The sequence below is a fragment of the Dipodomys spectabilis genome, unplaced genomic scaffold (assembly GCF_019054845.1).
Source record: "Dipodomys spectabilis isolate Male_0828 unplaced genomic scaffold, ASM1905484v1 ptg000628l, whole genome shotgun sequence".
In the NCBI taxonomy this organism is placed as follows: Eukaryota; Metazoa; Chordata; class Mammalia; order Rodentia; family Heteromyidae; genus Dipodomys; species Dipodomys spectabilis.
In genome coordinates this window covers 1,425,336-1,444,745 of record NW_024871305.1, presented here as the reverse complement: position 1 = coordinate 1,444,745, position 19,410 = coordinate 1,425,336, and the positions used below count along the sequence as shown (strand labels likewise).

Below are 19,410 nucleotides of genomic sequence, written 5' to 3'. Positions count from 1 at the left end.
ACCCGACTCTCAGTGGGAAGCCTGGAGCCAAGTCCTGACCTGTGGTCCAGTCTCTCCCGACACCCCCGGTGAACCTTCAATAACTGCCCCCCAACTCGCTCCCCTCGGCATCCTGTGCGGTACGACGGCTTGCAGCCATGTGATGCCGAGGCCGTAACGCACATAAGCTCCTGAATCCTCCACCGCGGCCTTGCTTCCCCTCCCCGCTGGAAGTTTCCAAGGTTCACCACAGAACTGCTTGCTCTCAAACCTTACCTCAGGGTTGGCCTGTGGGGAGCCTGGGTATTGAGGCCCGGCTTGTTGTGCTTCTGCTGTCCCGTGGGCTCAGGTGTGGAGGAGAGCCGCGGTCCCGCGGGTCCCCAGGTAAACGTGACGCGAAGTTAGCAGAAGCGGGTTTGAGGTAGAATCTGAGGAGCTTGGCAGTGCCTTGGGGAAGCAGGATGGTGGAACCCAAGGAACCAGTCCTTCGATATGTTTAACCTGCAAACAGCCAAACAAAAGGGAGGTGGGGAACGTTACGGCTTTGGTGGGAACGGGTGGGAAGGAGAGGATTTGGGGCTCAGCTGAGGGCACGAAGAGTTTGAGGTGCTGTGGTTCGCATGCGTCATTCACTGTGGAACTCCCACAGGGGAAAGCCCGGAGCCATCGCCTCCCACATATCCACTGAGTCACGAAGAATTGCTCTTCCACGTGGTGGTGGGGGGGGGGTAGTTTCCTCCCGAGGCTGGCTGCACACGGATGAGCTCAGGAAGAGGAGGGAAGCCTGGGTCCTGGGGTCCACTCTCGCCTCTGCCGACAGACTCACTTCAATCCAGCTGTGGGGCGGGAGGACGCGGGTCCCTCAGGAGGACCAGCCCAGCTGTGAGGCCGAGCAGGCTGCCGCCAGGTGTTCCAAGTCACTGTTTAACATGAGTGTTTCATCCCTGCTAGACTGGGTGGAGGGAGGTTGTGTCATTACATCTCCGGCGCGGCCACACGTGGCTGGGCGGACTTCTGACTCAAGGAGCCGAACATGTTTAAAACATTGTGCACCTCCAGCGAGACTCGGGAGCTCTGATTTGTGTTGTTCTTGCTCCCACGTAGCTTTTGTGAAATATTTCAGAGGCAATTGTGTCTTGGACATGTCATTTGGCAAATTTTCTTTCAAAGCGCGTGCCTTGGGCTTATTTCTTAACCAGCAATTGAAACGTGGAAAAGCCGACGTCTCAGGAAAGATCAGAGAACCTGTGGGGTCATTATACGGTGCTGTTGTACTTGCGTCTTATTTTTAAGATCAGCTTCCCAAAGGTGGGGCTGGGGCAGGAGTCAAAAGTAGCAGAAAACAAGCTCTACAAGACGATGTGTTCTCCAGGGCCGGCTCCCCAGCCCCGAGGCAAGCAGCTCAAAGATGAGGGCAGACCCAGGATTCTGCTTAAGACCGGGCAGAGGCCTCGTGTGGTCCTGGGGTGCAGAATATCAGGGAGGAAGAAGGCATCTGGTCTCCAGAATATCGGGAAACTAGGTAGCGGAAAAGAATCGAGCATCCAGGCTCTCCAACCTCTTAAGTTTGCTGCGGAACGTCTGGTTTCTTTGTGGATGGCTCCTTCCTTGAGTCGGCAAACTTCAGCCCCAGGAGGAAATGGAGCAAAGTTTACATCTCACCTCAGGCCCGGCAAAGCTGGCTAAACCATACGTTTGATGGCAGGCAAAATGTAAACACAGTGGCCCAGAGCCCTCCTCTGAGTGACTTCTGAGCACAACAAACAAACTCAGCCGCCAGAATGGAACACACTGCAGATTGGCTTTCGCCACTCCATCAATTTGAAGAAATTTCTAGAGAGTGAAGCCACCCCCTCCCCCCGCCTCTACCCCCACACCTCCTGCAGCACGGAGCACTACTTTACTGTCTTTCTCCCAAGCTGTTTGAATCATGCTCCTTCTGATGCACTCAGAAGGAGCTGAGCCCTGGGCACCGGCCGAGCCCAACGCTCACAGCTGAGGACCCGGCTAAGTCTCTTCTCTCCTGGAGCCTCAGGAAAGCAGCCATTCTTAAGTGTTGTTGAATGGATGCAGCAGGATGTCATGATGCACCCAGCACTGTGCCCGACAACAGGGTAAATAAGTGTTTCTCATGACACACCCCGGTAGGTCTTCGGGTCAAGGTAGCCAGTTATGTCTTTGTGACTCTTACGGCTGGAACCTGAGCTTCAGACTCACCAAAGGAAATCTCTTCAGTGACTTCACGTCGAGCTCAAAGCAGCCCAACCCGCTCACGGAAGCAGCAGGCACAGGCTGGGGCCTGCATCCGCCAGCCTAGAAGCACAGCAGCGGGGCTGGGCAGTGTCCCGCCACCCCCCCCCCCCCCCCCGCCCCATCCCAGGATCCCACCTCCCTCCGGATAGACAGGAATGCCTTAGCGTCTCTCCCAAAACCTCGGGAGGGCAGAATGGGATGGATTCCAGGCAGCTCTAGAGCTTGAACACAGAGCCTTTTGATGTGCTATTATGCTTTTTCACTCAAGACGGGTGTTCTACTGTTTGAACCACGACCGGTGGAGATTCGGCCCTTCCGCTGGAAATGAGTCCGCCCTCCTCCTCAGGTGTCTGTGATGAGTCAGCCCCTCCCCTCCAGGTGTCTGCTGTGAGTGGACCTCCCCCTGCTCCAGGCACCAGTGGGGGTGGAGCTGACTATAGCCAAGGTCTTCCGCACGCCAGTGAAGCTTCATTGTCTACACCTGCCTTTGGGAAATGGTTCTCAGTCAGATCAGACAGGATGGCCCCCTCCTGACCCAGTCCCACGGCCACCTGGCTTCAGATGCATTAGTTCAGAACTGATCCCAGGTGGAAATGCCACACGCTGGGGTGTAGATCTTTGCCAACAAACACGAGGCCATAGGTAGGTCTAAGCATACCTCTCAAAGACAGAAACCACAGACCTACGTAGCCAAGGTCATGGACACATCCTGGCTGAGGTCCCTCCTGGTCGGTGTGAGGCAGAAAGCCACGAGTATGAGGAAGAAGGCTGCCATACCGCGGTGGGCACAGAGTCACGGACACAGGACAGCACCACCATGAATGTCTCTACCGCACCAACTTGCAGACGCTGCTTCCGGGGCTCCCAGTCCCCTGCTGCTTCCCTAGATGCCTTGGATCCAGGTTGGCACTCCAGGGCTTGTCACAGCACACATCGGGGGGCTGTGAGGGCTGGCGGGGCAGGGGGGGACTGGCACTGCGGGCTTCGGTACTGGTGAGCCCAGAGGGCACCAGGACAGCATGGGATTCAGGGACGTGCCCACGCTGGTACTCCCAGGGACACATAAACAAGCCCTTTTGTCACAAACAACAGGAAGCTTATCATGAAGAGCACAAGGAGCCTGTTCATCACCCTGAACACCTCACACTCAGAAGGTCATAGTGAACGGAGGCCTTCGGTGGCTGCACCCCAGAACCAGATCCCCAACTCCGCCCATTTGCAGAGACCTTAGATCTCCCCAGAGCTCGCTCGCAGGCCCTCACGCGTTGGATGTGCTCGCTTGTTATTTTTTTAAAAAAACTGTAAATGAGATTTGTGCAGGTATTTTCCGTGGTTTCCGTTCTTTTGCTGTCTTAATAAATGCACTGAATCTTCAAAGAGGTTCTATATCAGTTTTGTACAAATAGAACCCACTCTTATTTTCTTGTTTTCTGTTCTAGCCTCTTGCTGTGCTGGGTTTTGTTTTTATGGGAGTGTTTTGCACGGCTTTGTTTTGGTTGGTTGTATTTTTGCTTAGTTTCTTTGGGTATTTTTTTTTCTTCCTCCTTGCTCTTTCTTTCACTATCTTGTATAGTTTTCTGTCTTCACTTTCATATTTAGTCTATTGTCTTTCTAGAGATCTTTTCCTGAGTATCTCTAATTAAAATCTTTATATTCTTCTGTATTCAATATAGTGCATGTAAAATAGAATGAGTCCAATAGGCTATTTCTATATTTCCCTAGTCCTTTTTCCTGTATGTTCCTCTCTGCTAGCTCAGTGAATCAATCAGAGCACCTCTGATTCCAGCTGTCTGAAATGTCTTCACTGTTTAAGGAGGACAATGGTTGTTTTGGGAGTTAGTTACAAATATCATAGTAATGGACACCTGTAAGATCACACCACCCCAGCCAACATGGGCTCAAAACCTGGCTGTGATGCCTACCTGTGGAAGCATGGCTGGCAAGTACAGAGCTTGGAACATGTTCTTCCCAACTGCTGTTTGGTAATGGCCTCAGAATCCTCTCCCCCCCACCGCAAGAGCCTATATTTGACCTCATCCTTCCTATTGAACGTTCTGAACACATTGCACCGTCTGTCACTGCTGCCCCTTCTACATCGTGTCTCAGTACGCATCTTCCTGCTTACGGTTTGACTCTTCTGTGTGTAGGATTCAGATGTGTTCCTAGAGTGAAATCATGGAGCGATGGGGTGTGCGCATTTGTGAGACTCTTGATAAATCAACAGGGCCAATTGATTTCCACAAGGGGGTTATCCATTTAGATGCCTAGAAAAATCAAGAGAATAGCTATTTATAAAAGGGCTCAGAGCTTTGACTGGCCTTGTTTACCGTTTGGCTTTCCTTTATGTATGTCTTCCTTTAAAAGCTATCCTGTATTTTCTCTCTCTTCTTCCTTCCCTCCCTCCCTTCTTTCTTTCCTCTCTCTCTCCTCCTCCTCCCCCCTCTGTCTCTCTCCCTCCCTCCTTCTCTGGTTTTATGGTGCCAGGAGATGGCATGATGTTATTGTTTACCACATGATTTTGATAGGTGTTCTTGTTGTCAAAAGATTGAGATACTCACTGCAGATGGTATAGATCAGTGTAGATGGTATTAATCAGTGTGCGGTATTGATTTACATATTGAAAGTGATTTGTAATTCTTTTTCAGTATCCTAATTGGATCAAGGAATAAATCTCACCTCAACCTGGGGCTAATTCCCCTTTAGTGACTCCCTACCACCAGCCCCTCTATCACCTCTCGTTATAAAACAACAACAACAACAACAGGAATTATCATCCCCAGGCAACAGTTTCTAGCATGAATTTTAATAGTATGGTTTAGTCTCCAGTATTGTTATATTTTATTTCCTTCTGTCTATGTAATGTGAAAGGAGCATTTTATATGAAACCAGAATAGCACAGTTCCTCTGTTGCACACTGTTACTTAGTTCAGGTGAGTTATAGATAGTGGTTGAAATTGGGAGCTGCTGGCTGGGACATGCATCCATGGCCCCCCTTAACAGTGCATTTCCATTGGGAGACACGGACTCCCACTCTCCACGGATCCCTGGCAGAGCTCAGAGCTATGTGACTGTGCTGTCATCCCTGCCCATTTGTGAGTCTTAAGGACCTTGGCATTAGCCATGCATATAGGGGCATTATCCTGTTCACAAGTTCTCTGGGTTCTAACCAGGTGCTTACTTGGCAGATTAACAATGGTAGCACAGTGCATTTAAGGATGTATAAATCCAGAGTGACACTGTGTATAGACTTGACTCAGAAGTTGGAATTAAATCGCTTGATGGCAGTCATCGTGAATCACGATGTCAGATTTAGTAGGATGCTAACGGTGCAGGTGGTAAAGCTAATGAGGGCAGATGGAGTAAACTTGACAGTGTCCAAACAGCTGTTTTCTTTTACACCAAGGGAGCTGGCCACACCCTTTCTGTGGGAAGATCCTAACCAGCTGGCTTTGTTTTCTCTTTTAGGATATATTTAAATTTGCAAGAACCTCTCCTGTCCCGAGACAAAAGAGGTCCATCGTGGTATCTCCCATTTTAATTCCGGAGAATCAGAGACAACCCTTCCCCAGAGATGTTGGCAAGGTAAGCCGGACAAATGACAAAAGCACGGTTTCATGAAGGGACAAGCCTGCGCAGGGCGAGCTGATGGGCGAGCTGGTTTGGAAGGCTTGTCTGCTAAGAGGGCACCATGATCTGGAGAGGAGGAGGACTTCAAAGCCTCATGAAACACAGAAATAGGAAAAAGAGAACAAAAGCACCAGCCTTGCATAGTACTGTTTGGGGGTGCACATGGTAGAAAAGGCAGCTGGAGTTGTGTTTCGGGGGTCATCCGTAAAGAACGGATGCTTGGGGCAGTAGCTATAGCACATTGATGGTTATCTTTATTATTTCCTCTTGCTCAAATGTGTGCAGCCCGTGAGCTCTGACTGTCTGAAACCCAAGCTTGATTATGTGCACAAGCCAGATTACCCAATCAGAATAGTAACTTTTGCAGGAAGTGATGGGTGCCAGCCACTGTCTTGACACTGTGATGTTGATGTAAAGACAAGAAATCAACACACTGTTCTTAATGATCTAATTGGCTGTGACTAGAGAGTCGTGAGTCAGGTGGTATCCCGTCTATGAATGGAAGGATGATCTGCTGAGTTGAGCGGATGGGGTTGACATCTTTCACAGAAGATGCTGACTAAGGAGTAACCCGCTGATTGGTCATCCCACAGTGGCTTACCTTCTGGAGTTAGCTCAGAGGGGATGTATGTCCTTGACTTGTTGGCTCAGGCAAATTAGCCCCCCTCAGATTGTCCTGTTTTTTGGGAAAACTGACCCATTTTAAATCGCTTTGATCACATGGCCCTTGGTCATGCAACCCCACGCCGGTTTGGTCTGTTGTGGTCTGTGGAGCAAATGCTTAGTCCAAAACAATGGCTGCCTGGAAACGTTCTGTAACACTTGTTCACACATTCTGTCCCTAGAGGAGGGCAATATGGAGACTCAAGTTTCAACTGGTTTGTTATTTTTCATTGAACCTAAAACTTGAACATTGGCCATTAGTTGAGTGAGTGATCTTGATGCCGGCTACTATCGGTCTATTAATTCATTCATTAAGCAAACATGGAACGTGCATTCTATGCGTGTTATAACCCTCAGACTGGTAAATAATAGCTGTAACAAGTAGACAATAGAACCCGATGAGGAGTTGTATTTTCTCTAATGTGTTCTAATGAGGAGACAGATTATTTCCATAAGTAAATAAACAAGGAAATTACAGAGTGTGGCAAATGCCAGGGGAAAACAGAAAGACAGCGATGTGAGGGAAAGAGCAAATGGCAGAACTGGGGGCCAGGGTGAAGAAGGGGGTTTTATGCTGATGGCTGATGGCGGTCTGGAGTCTGGGGTAATCGAGGGGACACCGGAGGATGAAGAGGGACATCTGGGGGAGATGTGGGTGCGAAGGCTGGTGGGAATGGGGAAGGATGAGGTGCATCTGTGAAGCAGCCCACTGAGGGCTGCAGGAAGGAGGCAGGGAGAGTGTAGGAAGAGGCTGTCTGGACGTGGCCCACCTACAAGGTAGGTGAGGAGTTGGGATTTGATTGTGTTTGCAGCAAGAAGGTCTAGGCGCAGGGCCACTAGGAGAGCCTCTGACTGCCTCACAGAGACGTAGAAACAGAGTGGGAGCAAAGAGATTCTGTACGAAGAGCAGGTTTTGTGGCAGCCTCAATGACATGAAGAGTGACTTGGCCTATGGGAGATCTATTTCTACTGGAAATTAGAAGCAATGATAAACCAGTATCCTGCTAATCGCTATACTTAGTATTTTAAGCTACCACTGTGTCAAAGATCTCTTACGTAGGCAAACAGAATCTTCCTGGGAGTCCAACCGTAACAGAGAAAAACAACGCTGCTCCAAAGGGGTGGAGGCAGGCCGGGCAAGCTCAGCCCCCGGGACAGCCAGTCCTGGCGGCACCACACCTTTGGTCTGTTTGTCCCTAGAGACGAGGGTTTGTCTTGCCAGGCCCAGGAGTCAATGTGTCCTCAAAATAGACTTTGAACCCAGCGTTGGTCAGTTTTCCATTCCTGTGATGACCTACCTGAGGCAGGCTACCTTATAAACAAAAGACGGGCGGTTTGGTTTCTGGAGGTGGAAGCTATGCCCTCTGGTGGCAGGGAGGCCTAGGGCAGCGTGTGCACACATGAGACAGGGCGATGCCCAGCGGCAGAACGAGTCTGTGGCATGCCGTGCACAGGTGAGGGCCAGCACAGGTCAGGCTCAGTCAGGTTCTGCCCCCACCACCAGGCTTCACAGAAACCCTTTTGTGTAATGATCCGCGTCTTTGTCTCTGTCATCCTCTGCTCCCATCTCATTTCCTGAATTCGTTTTCTTTCGTCCTGGGACTTGGAAGGCCACTCTACCTGTCTCTCCCCACCAGGACATGCCCACTGCTTCACAGGAGGGGCGGAGCTCTGCAATTCAACCCGGTTCTTGTCAACAGCGTAGATAGAGCACTTGAGGCCAGCGCTGAGAGAGGAACTGGGGCAGTCAGAGGCCAGAGCAGCCGACAGAGTCTTTGACAGGATTACAGATGAAGGGAACAGACCAGGCTCCATGCACCATTTGTCCAGCACTGTGCTAAGCACTTTCCATTTCTTCCTATGAATTCTCAGGACTACAGCCCCACAGCATTGGAAGCCGATGAGACCCAAAGGGGCACAGTGCCCATGTGCATCATGCTGATGACAAATGTTAGGGAGGAGCCGGGCACCCCTCCCCGAGGCTCCAGAGTGCAGATGTCCAACCAGCACGTGCAGGGGCTGTGGAGGGTTCGGTCCGTAGCTAGATGATAGGGATGTGATCTAGGATAAAGGACATTTATTAACACGTGAATGGCAGCCTCTACCAGTTAGTCCTATCCATGGGTCTTTCCTGCAAAATTCTTGCAATGTTCCTTTGCATCTGTAAATTTTCTAATAAATGGTCAGAGAAAAACTCACCTCAACTGAATCGAAGATTGCCGTACATGTCACCAGAGTTAGCATGCTGGCACACACACACACACACACACACACACACACACACACACACACACACACATTTTGTCTTACATGTCACAAGGGTGACGGGAGAATAAGTGTTTGCTCTTGGTTTTCTTTCTTTCTGTCATACTTGATCACAATCAGAATGCCTTTAGAGAAAGGTATTCCATCTACTGGAGGATATAAACACAGAAAGCAGGGAAGGCACTGGGAGAGGAAGGACCCCCCTCCCTCCCCTGTCAAGGCCTCGTAAGCAGAATCTGCTGTCCACAGGAAAGCCAAGAAGCCAGCTCCGGGATTAGATAAAGTTGTGGCTGATGCATAATTCATATGCCTGCCCAATAATTAATTAGGCAGTAAATAGCCAGATAACTAGAATATGGGGCACCTTCCTATCCCGAGAGAGAATTGCGTTAGAACCCTGATGTTCTATTTTACTTGCATGCTTGCTTAGGCAGCCGATGGGGAGCATGCGGGCAGCGTGAACCCACAAACTTGTGGGATGACCCCAAGGACAGCCAACCACAGGAACATGAGTTTGCACGCATGTTTGTGGCTCTGGTCTGGGAAACGTCTCCCCTCCTAAGAAAGGGTGGAAAGGGTGTCATGAGCACGCCTTGAATTCTGGACAGAAAGGAAGCGTGGAGTCCTGTGTCCTGAAGGTGCTGTTCCCACCATGTCCACTCCCCATCCCCTGCTCAAAGTGCAATGATTTCAGGATTGGGGCCATAAATAATTACTCAGTTGTTCCAACTTCTGCTGATAAATATTTCACGGCATCTTTAGAGATTTGTGAGTTCTTGGGCCCGATTGACTGAGAAGGGGGGGATTGAAGTCGGGGAAGCAGCGCAGAGGTCTTTGGGAGATGTATTTTATTCTGTTTTATATTAAGTTTGAAAGACAAGTCATTTATGAAATGCTTATTAGAGATTCTGCGTTCATCACAAACCCTTTTCATCAAAACCAATGAGAGCACATTTTACTGAAAATCCTGTTTTTATGCCCCCATAAATTGGCAGAATGGGCATTTGCAAGGACATCTTTAACTCGGGATGGAAGAAATATGTAATTGGACCATGTGCTGCTCCTAAAGGGAATCAACATAGATCATTAGACCAAATCATGAAAATCACTCAGCCAGGACCGACTGGGCTTTGATTGTGTCATGCGTGTGAGTCAGACTGGGGACAATTACAGCAGTTCCAAAATATGCCGCCGAGGTCTGGGCATATGGTTTATCAGAGCCAGCCCCACATCCAGGGACCTCCCTCATTTATGCCCTCAGCGAGGCACATAGGTACCAGGGAGTCTGCTGGCCTCGGAGTTGACTTTATTTGGTTCCATCGAATAGTCATTTGCTCCCCGTGGAGAACTCACTCACATGTCCAGCTGACTCCTCGGGAGCTAGACAAAGATCTGATCCTCAGTCCCCAGCACTTCCCTCCCAACCCTCCTGCGGACGTGCCCAAGGCCTGGCTGGATCCTTCCCGCCGCCTGATCTACATAATCCCAATCAGCCTTTTGCCCCCTTGAAACACGTTGCCCCGTGCCCTCCTTTCAAACCCACGTGCATGCTTCTCCAAGATTTACATCTATTTAATTCCCTCCTTTTTAGGCAACTAGTTGTTCCATTCAATGAGTAAAATTTACCACCCTCGGCTAGAGAATAGGACAGAAATTAGAATACAGGGGATAGAAGATGCCCTGAGGCTCAATGTTCAAAAATTCTCCTTGAAATGAACATCAGAGTTTGTTTCTACATGCAGGTTATACATACGCCTTTCTTATTTCCATGTCTTTGAATTCTTCCCTCTGCCTGGGCACACCCTCTTCATCCTTGCTCCTCAGAGCTGCTGTGCTCGCAATCCACCGTGCTCAATGGAACACTGAAACCATTCAGGAAGTTCTGTTCCCACTAACCACTTGTGCCCAGAGCGCCTAGGAAACCACCCGAACTGTACATTTACTTTCATTTGAACTTGAAAACCAAGGCATGGTTCAGTCAATCACTGGGGGGCAACCAAGCAGGCAAACCTGCCTTTTTTCACTGTAATTGGGCTGTTGTGGTTTTGTTTCAGTTTCTTTTATCAGCATGCATTAGTGTACGGGTGGTGGTGTCATTGTGACGCACGTACCCCATCAACGCCATCCCCTCTACCATCGTTCCATTTCAATAGATTTCATCGGTTCGCAATCCTAAACGAATTTCAACAGGCTCCATCTTCTGCTTTCATATATTCAAACAAAGTCGCTGGCCGGCATCCATCCTCATTCACGCTCTCCGTTCCCACCCCTACCCACTTCCAAAACAGAACCTGTTTGACTTTCCTAACATTCTTCTTATGCTTTAGTGTGTATTCATGGCCCCCAGGAGAATATTTGACATCTCAGAGTCATCCTCTCCAGCTTTCTCTTTCTCCACACCCCCCCGACACACACACAGAGCAGCAGCTTTCATTGAAACATTCTACCACCAATAGCCGACCTGTGAGACCAGCCAGGAGCCCACCAACAGAGGAATAAAGAAAATACGACACATACATACGGTAGACTGTTCCTCAGTTCTGATAGTGAACTCCTGTCATTTACAGGAAAATGGTTGGGACTGCAGATCACCTTGTGAAGTGAGATAAGTCACGTTCCAAAAGCCAAGCAGGGTGTGTTTTCACTCATCCGTGAAAGATAGGCCTAAAGGACATGCATATTCATGAACGTGGACATATGTATTCAGCTTTAATTTAAATGTAGGGCATATCTTTTTAATGAAAAAAAAAAGAGGATCGCACTTCAAAGCCAATCCAGGCAGACAAGTTCCTGAGAACTTTTTTTTTTTTTTTAATTTAATTTTATTTTATTTGAGAACATACTGTACAGAGGGGTTACAATTACATGGGCAGGATAATGCATACATTTCTTACCAAGCATTGCAGCCTCCTCCTTTGTTTACCCTTCACCTCCTTTCCCAGCCTCCCCCCTCCCCCCCACCCAATCATACCCCCCCTCCCCCCCCACCGACATTGTAAAGCTGGTTTTGACATGACATTTTGTACTTCTCATTGTTGCAACAGGTCCACCTGAATCCTTAAACGACTTGTTTGTCCCCGTCTCCACCACATGTTATACTGACATCAAATATAGTGAAAGCGGGGGTTACACTGTGGGGGAGGGACATACAAAGCAACAAAGAAATAATCTTATAAATGCATTAGAAACACATGCATGAAAGAAACCAAAACATTAAAATACATATTTGAGGGTTCGTTTTCCTAACATCACATTCTCTGACTTTTTCCGCTTGACTCATACCTATACTAGATACTGCAAATAAGGGAAACCATGGGACCTATGTTTCTTTGGGCCTGGCTTACTTCACTTAATATAATTTTTTCCAAGCCTTTCCATTTCAAACTCTACTATAAAGCCATAGTAATCAAAACAGCTTGGTATTGGCATAAGAACAGACCTCAGGACCAATGGAATAGAATTGAAAACCCAGAAATGAACCTACAGACCTATAGCCATCTAATCTTCGATAAGGGAGCTAAAACAATAGAATGGAAGACAGACAGCCTCTTCAGTAAATGGTGCTGGCAAAACTGGTTAACTACATGTAGAAAACTAAAGCTAGATCCTTATATATCACCCTGCACCAGAATCAACTCCAAATGGATCAAAGACCTTGAACTCAAAGCAGACACTCTGAAAACATTACAGGATGGAATAGGAGAAACCCTGGGTCTCCTTGGCTCAGGACGAAATTTTCTGAATAGAGACCCGGAAACACAACAAATCAAAGAAAGGTTGGACAAATGGGATTGTATAAGGTTGCAGAGCTTCTGCAGGGCAAATGACATAGCTAGCAAGATCAATAGAAAGCCCACGGACTGGGAGAAGATCTTTACTAGCCATACAATGGACAAGGGTCTCATATCTAAAATATACTTGGAACTCAAAAAATTAAACCACCCAACAACAAATCCTCAAAGAAACAACTGCCCAATAAGTAAGTGGGCGAAAGACTTAAAGAGAAGCTTCTCTGAAGAAGAAAGAAGGATGGCCAATAGACACATGAAGAAATGTTCAACCTCCCTAGCCATAAAAGAAATGCAAATCAAAACAACATTGAGATATCACCTCACTCCAGTTAGAACAGCAAAAATCAAGAACTCTAACAACAACAGATGCTGGAGGGGATGTGGACAGAAAGGAACCTTACTTCATTGTTGGTGGGAATGTAAACTTGTTCAACCACTTTGGAAAGCAGTATGGAGGTTCCTCAAAAGACTCCACATAGAGCTCCCCAATGACCCTGAGAACTTTTTAACCTATGGTTAGGCACAGTGACACATGCCTGTCATCCTAAACTACAGAAGCGACTGGGAATGGAAGGGTCCTTCTAACCTCAGTTTCCTGGTTAGCTTGGATTACAGGAAGGAGCCATCAGGAGCAGCTGAGAGCCTATTTCTGATAAAATCCCCTTCGTGAATTTTTGTTGAATCTCTTTTATACGTTATTTATTCCTCAGTTGCTCACATTTTGAGCAGCTCTATGGTCCCTTCTCTACTTTTCTTACCTCCCTCTGACCTGGAACTTATCAAATACAGCGGTTTGATGCTACCACCCATGGTGCCTGTCACACAGTGAGGACTGTGACTATCCTTTGCCTTGAATTCTGGCCATATTTATGGCTGCTTGGGTAAGCATTCATTGGTTCCTGATTAATTTAAGTGATCATAGTCTGGTTTGTTGTTAGAATGGAATTAACAGACCGTTATATGATCAGTCTGGATATTTCCAACAAATTGTAATTTTCTACAGTGGCAGCGAGGCCACCAGTTAAATTGCTTGGCAGTCAACCATTATGTCGGATCATATGGGCATCCTCGCAGATTGTGATAGATTTGGTGTGATGGACTGAGTATGTGTGTGAGAGAGAGACAGACAGACAGAGACAGAGACATCGAGAGAATCAGATTCACCAAGGGAAAGATCAGGCTCACCATTCCTGTGTTTCTATATTTAATCATACTTGGGATGATATTTTAATTCCAATTAAATGAAACATTCCAAACTTTCACAACTCAACAGAGTCGATTCTCATCTATTTTTGCTGTCTAATAAAAGCTGTCTTCACCATTAGCAAGTGTTACCCTCCTTCTGCAAAGTTTAATTAATGATAGAATATAATTGAGTTGTTTTGGTTTTCTGCCAATACTTATACGTGCAAAAGTGCCCTCCGTGATGTACATCCAGCAAAGAAAGGCGTCTGAGCCCACGGAGGAAGCCGTGGTTTTCACCCTGAGCGTATCACCCTTTCCCTTCTCAATTTGAAAGTTTCCCAGGCATTATTGCTATGCACATTTGGCCTCAGCCTCAATTTATATTTAATTATTTGAGCATTACAGGAGCTGGCATAGCAGCTTAAGTTAGCAGCATAGATTCAAGGCTGTTGAGCAATTTTTCAAAATTGACTACAGTCTCTCAAACCTAATGAAGGTAGGGCTTGGGCTGAACTTGGCTGTTGCTCTGTGTGGTTCTCTAGAAAGCGGGCTGTGTTACACCCATTTCCAGATGAGGAAGCTGAGATCCAGAGACTGAGTCACTTTGACAAGCCAGCCCAGTTAAAGAGGGGCAAAGGGAGATGCAGGGCCAAGTCTCTCTAAACAGTGATGGAGACGCTGAAGCTCAAGCGAATGTTCTGAGATGTGTGCTCAGCATGCTCACGTGGGCCGAGGCAGACCCTCACAGTTCCCACACCAGCCAATGCATGTCCCCATCACTCCGTGGAAGACACTGGAGCTCAGAAGTGTAATGCACAGGGTCTATAATGCTTGCCTGCCTCCCTGGCATTTCAAACCAGCATGGCACGGATTAAAAAAAAGGCTTTACTAGAGGAGGGGACATAGACACCAGGGGTGAGCGAAGAGGAGAGGTGTGTCTCCCTGCCACCATCACCAGGGGGTGCACAGGGGAGACCGCTCCCATGCCCAACTCTTTTCAGTGAATGGCAAAACGAATTCCAGGGGCAAATCAAATTCCAGCCTGGACACAGGCGTTGCCTGAGGTCCCACAGCTCAGAGCTGCATGCCCGCCCGGGCAGTGGTCCCCTACGAAACTCTGCCTGCCTCTTGCCACTTTCTTGGTGTAAATATCCCAGCATGGGCAACTTAAAGCTCCCTATTAAAAAAAAATCCCAGAATATTTAGCAGTTGACCCTCACGTAGGAGTAGGAGTTGGCCCCCAGGACAGCACTGGCCTTAGGGGTCATAAAATATAGCCCTTCCGGGTCAGAGGGCACTGCGTGCCCAGGAAGCTATGCTTGAGCTAAGCCTCCAGCTCAGAGCAGGGCCTGGCCTTCTCCTCTGCTCACCTGTGTCTTGGCTTCCGTCCTGTCCAGGTGAGCCCGAAGGTTATTTGGGGGCCACTCCACTCCTTACGGCACACTGTGCCGGTTCCCACGGCGATGCAAAGTAGAGACGGGACTCCATTCCTCGCTCCCTCAGCTCCGCCTGCTTCTCCTTTGCACAAAAGCCCCTGTGTTAGTGTCCCGGGGCTGTCAATCACTGTACCAGTTATCCCAGTTCTTCCTGGAAAGTGAGTAAAGGAAAAGATAAAATTATCTGCGAAGCGCGGAGAAACGAGGTTAACTGCACAAACACGTGTTTGCTGGGCACGTTCTGCGCGCTGTCATGTCAAGGCCAGAGGCCGCGTCTTAGTTTAGTGAATCGACTGAGCGTGGACGAAGCAGCTGGCCCGGCCTGGTGGGGGAAGCCAAAGCCTCACGGAGGTGCCACGTTTTTGTCGGAACCTCCACTGTCCGTGTTGTTCAAAGGGAACGAGGAAGAGCTAGATTGAAAGCAGCGATGGCCAACTTCGGGGCCATGAAGCACAACTGTCCCCACGCTGAGGCTGCAGATGACTCCACAGCGTAAGGGCTGTGGAGGAGCGAGGCCCGGGTGCCGTGGGGACGGAGAGGCCCTTGTGTGGTCAGAGTTCCGTCCCACTGTAAAAGAGGATCGAGACGGCCGCGTGGCAGCAGGCACAGGGCCGTGGAGAGTCCCGTGAAGAGGGGAGCGGACGAGGGCAGAACCCCTTTATGTGTAGTTCCTTTTCCAGCAAGGAACTAGGTCTGGCCCTCACGTGGGACTCATCAAGGGCAGAGACGCCATGTGGCTGGGTCTCCCAGGAACGAGCACATGGAGGTAACTGGGCCTCATCCACTATAGAAACAGCAGAGGAGGAGACACAGAGGCCTCTGTCCCAGGTTCCATCTTCCCACCAGTGGGCGTCTCGTGGCCAACGCTGAGTTTCCTGTCACACCGTGGATTTCACATGAAAAGGGGAGGAAAGAGTTAGCCGGATGTTCTTTCTCCTAAGCAGAAAGATGGACTCCTCACATGAAGTCAGGCGAGAGCTGCCAGGTGTGCGAAGATGAAGAGTCATAAAACCTACTTGAGGGAGGTGGGTCTTCCCCTGCAGAGGATGGACGGAGTGCTGTCGACCTGGACAGGCAAGGCGATTGGGTCCACATGCGAGGAAGATCAGCCTGGTCACCATGGGTACCACTGGAGGGATGGGAACTTTCCCCAAGCAGAGGTGCTGAGGATGAACGCTATCCCTGGGCCTCGTGGGTAACGCGGGGCTCCTGAGAGGCCGAGGTGGGGACTGGAGAGAAGATAGCCAGGTGCGTGCGTGGGTGGGCGAGGGGTGGTGGGAGAGAGGAAGCAGAGGCAGGGTCCCTCTACCGGGGCCATCTGGAAGCCCGAGAGCGTCCTCAGAGGTGCCCTCGGCACAGGGGGTTTGTGGGTAATTGGACCATGAAACTGAACGTCTGTATTTTATCCATCGCCCGAAGGTCCTCTCCATAGCAGCTGCTGCGCTGCTCTTTTGGAAATAAAGATCGAAGCAGACGGGGTGAGGTTCAGCTTGGCTGCGGAGAGCTGTGTTTTAGGGAGCTGGTTCCCAGGGCGTCGGCAGCAGGGTCTTCCTCGGTTTGAGCACTCACCTCGACCGAGGCCGGGCTAAAGGAATTTACTTGAGTTCTTTCTTGCTGGGAGATTGGGTTTTTTCCTTTCTTCCTTTCTTCCAGCTCAGAAATGCATAACAGCCGTGTTCACCGGTGGCCTTCTAGCCTAGCTCGCGTTCATTCGAAGTGTACCTCTTCTTAGCAATTTCTTCTTTGAGTATTACGTGTGGTGAGGCATTGGTCCACACTGCTCAGTGCTCCGTGTCCTTCAAATTTTAGTTCATTTATTTGACAACTTGAAATTTGCTCACAAGTGTTGCTTGTTATTTGCAGCTGAAAATTATTCCTAACATGCTGTGGAACAAATCTATCTTCACTTTATTCTTTAAATGACTTTTCTTTTCCTTATTGTAAGAATGATACACATACATTGTAGAAAATGCAATTTTACAAAAAAAAAACCCACATACATTTTAAAAGAATAATATAAAAATCCCCCTACATTTCCTCCACTTGAGGTAACAAGGGCTGTCAGCTCCTGGATTTTATTTCTCAGCTTGTGACTTGTGTATAAATCTGTGCAGGCACAGATCCACAGACCCGCTGGTGAGGTTTGTATCCTGTAAGGGCAGGTCCGGGACCTGAGCCTTAAGCTGCCAGCAAGCCAGCAATTGTACGGCCACCGGTGGTTTGGTGGTCTGCATTTGGGGAAATTCTATCTGTCCTAAGCGTACACATGTGGCCATCTGATAAATGTTGGTATTTTTTTGCTCACTCTGTCTCAGAGTTATCTCTTCTATCCTCCAGCATTTTCTCTACTGCCATCCTAGAAGGTTTGTGGCCTGGAAAGACACTGGTTTGATTCTCATTGAGTTCCAGGGTTTCTCAATGTGGGGGGTTTAGATCCTGTAGGAGTGCATGCATTGATCTGTCTCCTTTGACATCCAAAGACTGTCTTACTGTGCACACTTAAATACTTGGAGAAGGATATCCACTCAATTCACCAGTGTCGGCGCAGTTTATATAAATGCGTGTGTGTGCATGTATGCATGCATGCATATATACATACAGAGGTATAAGTGTGTGTGTGTGTGTGTGGTGCCTTTATAAAACATCAGCTCACATGCAAGCGGTCATGAGCTGTGTAACAGCAAAGCAGGAAGCTGACTCCTGTCCTCTGCAGCCTGTCTGATGAGATTCTTGTCTGTTTTCACTCTGGCCGGCTTCTGTCTGACTCTGCCAGCTCGCCCCTCCCCACACCTGTCCCCAGACCCCCTTCTCCTCCTCCTCCTGCTGTGCCACGCCCATCCAGGCCTATACACTCTCAGGCCTGTTAAAGGCAAAAATTCACGGCTACTTGGACACAAACCTTCCATCCATTCCTGAGAATGTTTAAGAAGCACACCCAAAGCCTTCTAGCACTTTCCATACATTCCTGAGGATGTTTAAGAAGCATACCGGAAGTCTTCTAGCACTTTCCATCCATTCTTGAGAAAGGTTGAGGAATGCACGTGAAAACTTCCACCGAGTTCTCCCCACGGTTCCTCCACCGTTCTCACATACGTTCTTCTCCATGAACGCGGAGTCTGCGCCAGCGCCTCCTTCCGACGTGAAGCCCTGGCCCCTGTGCAGTGGGCACTGCGGCCGGTTCTCCCACCGCCAAACCAGGGTCTTCCGTGGCCTTTTCACTGAGAAAATGGAGTGATTCACAGACTTCCCTGGTGCCCCACAGGGGGGAAGCAGCTACGTGACAACTTCTTCATTGACACGCAACACACAGATACGCCGCTGTGAAAGCAGAAGCGCACGGCCCAACCAACACTTTTTGCAGACAGAATTCACCCATGACACTCCGTATCCAGGATGCAGGGATATAGTAGAAGGTGTCCTACGTGGCCAGACCATCGGGTCTCCTGGAGAGCAAGCAGCCTCCTTCTGCCCGCCGTGACCGTACTGCATTGGATGTGTGCTCACCCGGACTCTCCATCCAGGCCTTTCTGGCCAACCTGTCTCCTGCTTCTCTTTTTTTTTTTTTTTGGGGGGGGGGGGGGTCCAGTCGCGGGGCCTGAACTCTGGGCCTGGGCGCTGTCCCTCAGCTCTTCAGCTCGAGGCACAGCGCCACTTCTGGCTTTTTTCTTTTTTCTTATGTGGTGCTGAGGAATCGAACCCAGGGCCTCAGGCATACAAGGCAAGCACTCTACCACTGAGCCACCTTCCCAACCTCCTGCTTCTCTTTTGAATTCCAGCTGGGATGGCGCTGCTTTGGAGAAGGGTTCCTTGACTCCCCAAACTAGACCAAGTCTTTCTTCCTGTGCTGCCATTGCATCTTCAGAATTCCGAGACCACACTGGGGATGAAATAGGCTCAGTGGATTGTCTTGAGCCTCTCTGTATTGCAGACCCCACCACCTTATCCTGAGCGTCCCGTGGGTATCTGTCGATTGGACTCTCACTATATACTCTCAGTGAGTATATAGATAAAGAAATGAAGGAAGCTCAGTGGTAAAGTACTTGCCTTGAATGCATGAGGTCCTGGGTTCTATTCCTCAGCACCACTTTATGCAGAAAAAGCCAGAAGTAGAGCTGTGGCTCAAGTGGTAGAGCGCTAGCTTTGAGCTGAAGAGCTGAGGGACAGCGCCCAGGCCCAAAGTTCAAGCCCCACGACCAACAAAAAAAAAAAAA

General features: G+C 49.0%; 1 protein-coding gene across 1 annotated transcript in view; it reads left to right on the top strand.

The window, feature by feature from the left end:
• The window catches only part of Cdh13 (cadherin 13), a 726,505-nt gene that overhangs the window by 351,770 nt on the left and 355,325 nt on the right, over positions 1–19,410 (top strand). Inside the window, exon 4 of the mRNA XM_042671463.1 lies at positions 5,698–5,814. Within this exon, the coding sequence (XP_042527397.1) occupies positions 5,698–5,814 (117 nt within the window). The remainder of the gene's footprint in view (positions 1–5,697; positions 5,815–19,410) is intronic.